The 8,022-nt window shown below is 29.6% G+C and overlaps 2 protein-coding genes across 2 annotated transcripts; both read right to left on the reverse strand.

Moving 5' to 3' along the window:
* Positions 1-367: 367 nt before the first annotated feature.
* Positions 368-3,554, reverse strand: LOC137930435 (putative alpha-L-fucosidase). The gene is made up of 6 exons (XM_068773684.1): positions 3,473-3,554; positions 3,242-3,380; positions 2,484-2,950; positions 1,618-1,758; positions 935-1,284; positions 368-687 (listed from the first exon to the last, which is right to left on the reverse strand). The coding sequence occupies exons 2-6, from the start codon at positions 3,352-3,354 to the stop codon at positions 592-594; spliced, it is 1,167 nt and encodes a 388-aa protein (XP_068629785.1). The 5' UTR covers positions 3,355-3,380; positions 3,473-3,554; the 3' UTR covers positions 368-591.
* Positions 3,555-5,660: 2,106 nt separating this feature from the next.
* LOC137930495 (uncharacterized) lies at positions 5,661-7,070 on the reverse strand. Its single transcript, XM_068773760.1, has 2 exons — positions 6,616-7,070; positions 5,661-6,468 (listed from the first exon to the last, which is right to left on the reverse strand). Exons 1-2 carry the CDS (start codon positions 6,943-6,945, stop codon positions 5,995-5,997), a joined length of 804 nt encoding a protein of 267 aa, XP_068629861.1. The 5' UTR covers positions 6,946-7,070; the 3' UTR covers positions 5,661-5,994.
* Positions 7,071-8,022: the final 952 nt, after the last annotated feature.

Here is an 8,022-nt window from a genome sequence, read left to right on the forward strand (position 1 = left end):
TTATAAATACAATCACGAAATCTTAGTGTTTTTTGAAGTCATTGGACAAAAATATTTATGAGGGGTATATATTTAAAGTAATTACTGGATAAAACTTTATTATTGTTATAAACTTATATTTATATAATGTTATTGACTAATTCTTGATTAACGTGAATAACCTAAAGATTTATAATGATGTGATGGCCAGAATCTGTTAAGAAAATATTCTTAAAGAAAAAATTATGGTAAGATGATAAGAGTGATATAAATTTTAACAAATAAAGGAAAAATAGCTGCGTAATTGTGCTAGACGGTTTTACAATAAACTCACATTGTAATATCAAATAATAAATTTTAAATTTAACAAATAAAAACTCGTAAATAATCCTACGGTGGAAACGATTTTGAAATAGTAATAAACGCTTGGAAATCAATTCAGAGAAAATACTTCAGTGTTTGTTTCAGGTTATTTTCATTTCAGAGCGACTTTGGAATTCTCTAAGCTGCGTCTTTTAAGTTGGACGACTCCATTATGCATAAGCTTAATTAGGTTCTAGCTTCTCTCATCTTTTTTGTCTTCTCATGGCGTACACAATAACTGAATACATTTTATTCAGGAGTGAATTTCAAAACCCAAGCATATTTCGATAGAACAATCGCCTTGTCTGGCAGCCTCACGTTGGTTACACCATCTTTAATATCCCACTGCAAGAATTTCACAGTCAAAAATACTAATTTATATATATAAATATATATATATATATATATATTGATTCAGGTCAAAAAAATATAATTAATTCTAAGCTAGTGTCATAAAATAAACATAAATTATATTATATATATCACATATTTATCAGTAACATAAATAATTAGAGACCTTAAGACACAAATTCCAAAGAAAAAAGCCCGAGTACATATATGCAATAATAATGTGAGTTATGGCATTACTTACGTTCAAAACACCTTCATTGCCTAACAATTCAATTTTATATGAATCCTTTTCTATGTAACTGGTTATATCATTTAACGATAGTTTATTTTCCTTGGGCCAGACAATGAAAATCGCAAATATATTCAGTATTATTTTTTCCGAGTCTGCTTTCGTAGTTGGATATCTGACGTCCTTTGTGCAAGTGTACCACACATTCGAATTATTTCTGTCATTCTGATGCAACCACGGGGATGAACCATATATGGCCTCACCGTTCAGTCTAAGCCATTCTCCAAGACTTATGAGCCTTTCTTGGAATATCAACGGTATTGTCCCATATGGCGTTGGCCCAACATTTATTAATACATTGCCTAAAACATGTTCAAATCTATTTGTAGTTACTTGCCTTATGGTGTAAAATGTATAAGTTTTATTCATCTTAACATCTCAATGTTTGTTGCACTTGAAACAGTCCGTTCGCGTTAAGAATTCAACGAATCATAATGATAGAAAGTCAATCTTATATAGACCACAAGAAAGCATACTTTCGAACGCGTTTACTACGAACGATTTGATTGGTTACGGGGCTTTGTTTGGCCGACGGACAATGATTACACGTTGGATTCTTAACGCAAACGAACTACAATGAAAATTTTAAGCAAAATGTTTCAAATTGTCACGAAAATATGAATATTAACCCTTACCGCCACAACTTACAGTGGATACAACTTGGTAAAGAATTTCCTTCATAGTTAGTGTATCATTAAAGGCCATCGTCTTCCGAAATCCCCAAGACTTTTTGTCTATCGTAAAAGCATTCTCCCACTTGTGAAGTTGAAGTTTACCTTTGGATAAATATTTTTTTTTATGTACATAATAAAACTACTTACTAACTTACCAATATATTCGAAAGAAATTCCAATGTGTGACTTGCGCTTATTAATATGTGTCTAGAAATATAACTAATTAACAATGGAACATAATGCAATTTATTTTATTATTATGTTTCTGATAACTCAAATGTTTTGCAGCCAGGGTATGACTGAGGCATTGAAAATTCATTTCTATCATCATCATTGAATCTGATACTTTACAAGGTAAACTATTGCAATTTTAGACAATGTTACAAATATTTATATCTAAAGTGCATTAATTAACATTAGTATTAAATTTTGTCACATTTAACCTTGTAATTAGAAAATAATACGAAAAAGACAATTTCAAGTGATCGCCCTGTAAAATAGTTTTGAATGAATAGTGTACTTTGTGAACAAAATAGAAATAGGTACACTAATTTGAAAATTCATTTTAGTTCACCAAGAATATTCACATAACAATATAATCTGAAGAATCATCAAATCCAGATCACTACCATTAAAAGTGTGAAGTTAAATTTGAATCCATAACTTATTTTCTAAGTGCAAAAGTTGTTTGAGAATGTTCTTCGCAATGTAAAATTCTTACAATTCAAAATAAAATTCAATAAAAATGGAAAAATAAGTATATTGTTATTTTGGCTTAATTTTACTTTGCATAATTATTTCACAATAAATACTATGAATTTAATTACCTGGGTTATAGCGATCTGCACAATTGTAGAAATCTCCATGCTTGCAAGGAATCCCAATCCCCCATCGATCATTTACCACAATTTCATCCTTCACTGGGCTCTCATTGTAGAGCCAGGCTAAGAAGTCTGTCGACTTCCAGTATGCATCATGTGCCTCCCAGTCACCGTCTGCCCACAGGACAGATGGCTTGTAATCAATAATTAGTTGCACTAGATCTGGCCATAACTTAGTCTCAGTATAATATTTTGTAGAGAAATTATTTCTCTTATCCTCCATGTAAATAGGATTAAACCATTCAAATAGGGAGTGATAAACACCAAATTTTAATCCCACATGTCTAACAGCCTTAGATAATAATCCCACTATATCCTGTTTAAGACCAACTTCACATGAGTTCCAACTGAAGGAGCGATGTGATGGGTATAGAGCAAAGCCATCATGATGCTTACTGGTAAGAATGACATATCTGGGAGAAACCAAAATTATTTCATTATTTCAGTATGACATGAAATGGAAATAGTTGTGTACATCACATAGAACCAATAGTTTCTTTAGGCAATTTAAAATAAAAGAAGTTGATTATAACTAGGCTTACATAGTAGAGAAAGATATAGAATAATGCATCTCATTACATATTTTTTTATCTTTTCAATAGTTATTTTTTAGTGTTACAATAAATTTATAAAAAAACAAATTTTAAAATACAAAACAATGGAATAGGTAAATCATACGTAAAAAAATAATTGAATGCAGTTACCTTGCACCAGATTTATGAAACAATTCCGCCCATTTACTTGCGTCGAAAAATTCACCTTTAAACATGGGCGCAAAATCTTGGTAAGTAAATCCTGGTGGGTAATGCCGCGCCATAAATTTTTTTATATTTTTATTCCCTTCTAAAAATTTAAGAAAGTTTTTCAATTGTGAATATTTTATCAATATCCAAAATCCTAGTGGTATATATATTGAAAATTCTTCATATACTTACTACTCCAATTAATCCAAAACCACTCAGAGGAGAAGCCGGGTACTGAATAAACCCCCCAGTGCAGGAAAATTCCAATTTTCGCTTCATCGTACCATCGGGGCAGTACTCTTGTATCTAAATCTTTCCAGTTGGGCGAAAATTTCTTTGATACGTAATGGGTCTTATTATGCTCTAGAACCTCACTTTTAACAATATATATAATACATGTTATACACAGAATACAAAGTAATTGCCAGGTAATACTCATTATTTAATTATAATAAATTTAAAACTTCGTTATCATAGCGCCAATAAATAACACGAATTGTCAATTAGGGTATAAGTTGCGTTCAAAAATATGAAACTCTCTGTTAATCAACATTTACCAATTACATTAAATAATTACTATTTAATGTTGACGACAGTATTAAAATAAATAAATTTAAAAACCCAGCTGAACATTGTTTATAGTATAATTTTTAATTAAAGAAATAAAAATTATTTATCATCATAAAAAATTACAGTTTGGATATGGTAAGCATATATTCTTATAATAGCTAATAACTTAAAATACTTAATTTATAAATTATTAATGATAAATCGTTTTATTTGTAATTTTTCTTCCACTCGTATTATAAAATTTTAAGGTAATTTAAGTCTTTTTTCATTAGACAAGGTGGAATAGTACGAGACATTCTTCAATAATTATATAAAGTAATGTTAGATGTATATAACACATAATCACAGTTTATATAACGATACTTTCTTTTGCCAGAAGGTAATTTTTCCACCAGGCATGCTTAACAAAAATATGTAGAATTAACGTTTTAAGTTGTTTAAAACAATTTTCAGCCAATATTTTAGATATTTAATTTTTTAAATGTGCCAATTGCAGCTAATTAAAAATGTAGTATTATATATAGATGAACATTGTTATTTATGGTGTGTTATTTATCGTAAAACGTTTAGATAAAATCTTTACTGTTGTCATAGTTATTCAAGCATATCGATAATTAAATGATGTTCTTATTATTTAAAAAATATTGACTTTTGCTTTATAATGTGTATGTCATTTCTTCTGCTAAAAGTATCCTGGTACTTTTAGGCCTATCTTTACCACTAAATATTATTGTGCACATATTAGTTTACAGATGTATTACTTGATACTACTACAAATACTAGTGTGTAAAATTTTCTTTCAAAAGCTTCTAGGCAACTAATTTTGGGAAGGTTAAAATTATCAGCAATGAGTAAAGCCTTGTTCATTTTTTATCTTTACGGTGTAATAAAATAATGAAAACTAAATTTAAGTCAGAAGAATTTATTCTTATTATAAAAATATAGCTTAATTAAAACTATTGAAAAAAAGAACTTAACAATATTTTAACTATTAAATACTAAAAACGTATTGCTGACTAAAATACAAATTTATCCTGAGATCAATTATTCAACTTTATAACAAAATCATTATTCATTTAAAACAACAGACATCTTTTTTGTCAAAATATTTATTTTACTTACGGTTATTTAATTGAAGTACATTATTGTTTTTGTCATGTAGAAGCCTCAAAATAATTTATTTTTTAACCATTTTTGTGTTATGTTAATGGATTTGTATTTAATATATATGTATTGATTAATAGTGATAATTGCACTCATGAGAATTCTGTGGAGCTTACTTTTATTTTTCATAAATTTGTATATGGAAGGAAACTTTCTCTATAAATTAATGATTGGTTTTGTTTTTTTAAATTATGGAGTGCCTGTCTTAAAATTGATCAGTGACTTTCTACTTTTGCCATATGGGAAACATCTAAAGAAAGTTCTTTGACTTTGACTAGTGTAATTCTTTTTATTAGCCATTGATCATGAGTACCTGTAGAAGACCGGATTTTGATATATAAAAATATTGTTAAAAATAAGAATGAAATTTACTGTAATCTTTATGAAATAGAGTACTAAACCTTTGTGAGCAAAATGTAAGACTGCACTGTGAAATATACATGATGACATTGCAGACAATAAAATATTTTAGTTTTTTTTTTAGAAATGATTCATTTCATTACTTACTAGTTATGTATGTAATAATGTTGACCTGATAAAGGAAAAATTAATGAAGAATTTAACATCAACATAATACAAAAATCTGGTTTTACTTAAATTTATAGATTATGACTAGATAACAAAAATCTCAAAGGTACATGTAGAAAACAGCAAATTATTCCTGTTTTACTTAGAAATATAATGGCACAAAAATGTGCAAAACAATAAACCATTGTACATTATGAATGAACAATCCAATAAAAAATATTAAAATTACATGATCACAAATAGAAATAAAACCTTATGTAAATGAAAGAATCAAAAAAATTTGGTCCTTCATTATTTTTTTGCAAGATATTCTTATGCATTTACATGTACACTTATAGTTTAAGAGTATTTCACTTAAGCATTTACTTGATAAAAGTAAGTTGCTTTAATTAATTTCTAATAGAGTATCCTTCATTTTTATCCACTTCTCCATTGGGAAGTGGATTGCATTGCTATTGATTGTCAACTTTGAAATTCGAGTAGTGGCAAGCTCCATTTATAATTATTTCATTAATGCCTGTTGTTGGAGGAGTACTCATTACAGGTGTAGTATACAGCTTCCCTGAATGTAAAGATGTTGCTTGACTTGCAGGGGTATATACGGTGCATGTGGACCCCTGTTCTACTCTTCCCTCACTCATTATTCCCATTTTTACTTCAAATATAACATCCTGAATTTTTTTCTTTGCAACAAGCAAATTCTTCTCACCTTTCAATGACCTTAACTCATTAGCAATGTATTCACCAAACACAGAAAACTCATCTCTATTTCTTGGTGACGATGGGTACACCAGTTCTGATTTCACAGGTAGTACAATATCTGTTCTGGGTACTTTATGTGGTGGAGATAAATTAAAAAGTTTACAATCAGTTGATACAGTTTCATTGGTATTGGTTAAATTGCTATTTATTTCTGTGTGTTCTTCCTAAAAACAAGCAAAAATAAAATCATTGTTTTCACCTTTAATTACAAAGTAATAATCAAGATTAAGAATTTAATAGAAAACATGGCAATAAATCTGTGCTAAATACTGGATAAAGGCTAGTTCCACAATAAATAAACACAAACTTACTGAAGACTGAAGAACTCTGTAAGGTTTGTTTGAATCTTTCATGAAATGGAGATATTCGAAGGCGTACCAATTACTGATATATCTATCGTTGGGGTCCTCTGCATTGGCGCGCGCTTCTCTTGCCGATTCTCTGTTATATTGAGTCCGCAAATGCTGAATCTTTTTAGTTGTATCGGGTATTGATATTCCTAATATATCGGCAATAGCTCGTAATTCCTCTTTTCTTTTCTGTTTATCTCTACGAGTGTCACACAACGACGGATTCCAGAGACTAGCATTCACTTGCAACAGCTCGATTAATTTTAGAGTTTTATCTTTTGACCACTCCATCGCACGATTTGTTATTCGATAAAGTTAAAGGGGAACATTGGATTTCAACTTACTGCCTACACCGTAACAGGATCGATCGCGAGATCGCTTGCTAAACAACTTTCGTGGACGGCGTCTGCAGCGCAGTCAACAGATATGCGACGCGCAAATTGATTTGTTAGTTGACAGATCTAGTGTTGTCATTAAATATATATTTATCAACACAAACAATACTTTTACACAGCATTATACTTCTATCGCATAGTCGAATTAACGATTTAGTTCATGAATGCGCAGAACCTTCAAAATTTTCTGTGATGTGTAATCTTTCGTATGTATTTGTTTTTAACGAAGCATTAAAATATTTAGGCGCCACCTATTTCACATACGTGATACTAAACCATGCTCTGAAGATAATATTGATGCAAGGAATTGCCTCACTTAATATTTTTGATAATGACTAGGTAAGGAAATTTATAAATGAAGGCTAGATGTTAGCTTGTGTTGTTCTTGTTGTCAGCGCAGATAAGTCTTTTAGCCATTATGTTGTTTCTATTTACATTATTCTTGTTGACGTCTAATTAATCGTATAAGGTTATAGAACAAAAAATTAAAGCCATGGTGTATAATATGATAACAACGATTGAAAATTCTATTTTTTTTAGTATCTATAATGTAATACACCTAAACTGATAGTAAACCAAAAAATTGTGATTCTCTGGAACACTTCAGCAGAAAATGTTATTCGTGTACCTTTTCAAAAAATGATGGTGTAAATACATCTTTAAATTTCTTTGCACTTGTTGAATCGTTAGTCCCTTTCACTTGCTTACAAAGATTCAATTGCGAGAGCTATATACACTGTTCGGCAAATAATATACAGTGTGATTGGTTATAGGTGTAAAAGCTTTTAATTAATGAACATATAGCTCATTCACTGTCATGTAATGTATGGTGCACTCTATTCAAAACTCATTGGTATTATCAATAATAATGACAATACGTTAGAAATTTTTTTAACAAAATTCAGATAACTATGTATTCAATTTACTACAATTAAATATTGTTTACTATCTGTTCTTAAAGAGTACTTGCAGC

This window comes from Battus philenor, unplaced genomic scaffold (genome assembly GCF_028537555.1).
Source record: "Battus philenor isolate CCGP_79_NKW_IND1 unplaced genomic scaffold, ilBatPhil1.0.hap1 SCAF_6, whole genome shotgun sequence".
Classification (NCBI taxonomy): Eukaryota; Metazoa; Arthropoda; class Insecta; order Lepidoptera; family Papilionidae; genus Battus; species Battus philenor.

Excerpts from the sequence above, each read along its gene's own strand:
- LOC137930435 (XM_068773684.1), bottom strand. The coding sequence starts at position 3,354 with ATGGCGCGGCATTACCCACCAGGATTTACTTACCAAGATTTTGCGCCC. Across the intron at positions 2,951-3,241 it reads TTTCATAAATCTGGTGCAAG|ATATGTCATTCTTACCAGTA; the intron begins GTAACTGCATTC and ends GGTTTCTCCCAG. Across the intron at positions 1,759-2,483 it reads TGCAGATCGCTATAACCCAG|GTAAACTTCAACTTCACAAG; the intron begins GTAATTAAATTC and ends ATTTATCCAAAG.
- LOC137930495 (XM_068773760.1), bottom strand. The coding sequence starts at position 6,945 with ATGGAGTGGTCAAAAGATAAAACTCTAAAATTAATCGAGCTGTTGCAA. Across the intron at positions 6,469-6,615 it reads ACAGAGTTCTTCAGTCTTCA|GAAGAACACACAGAAATAAA; the intron begins GTAAGTTTGTGT and ends GCTTGTTTTTAG.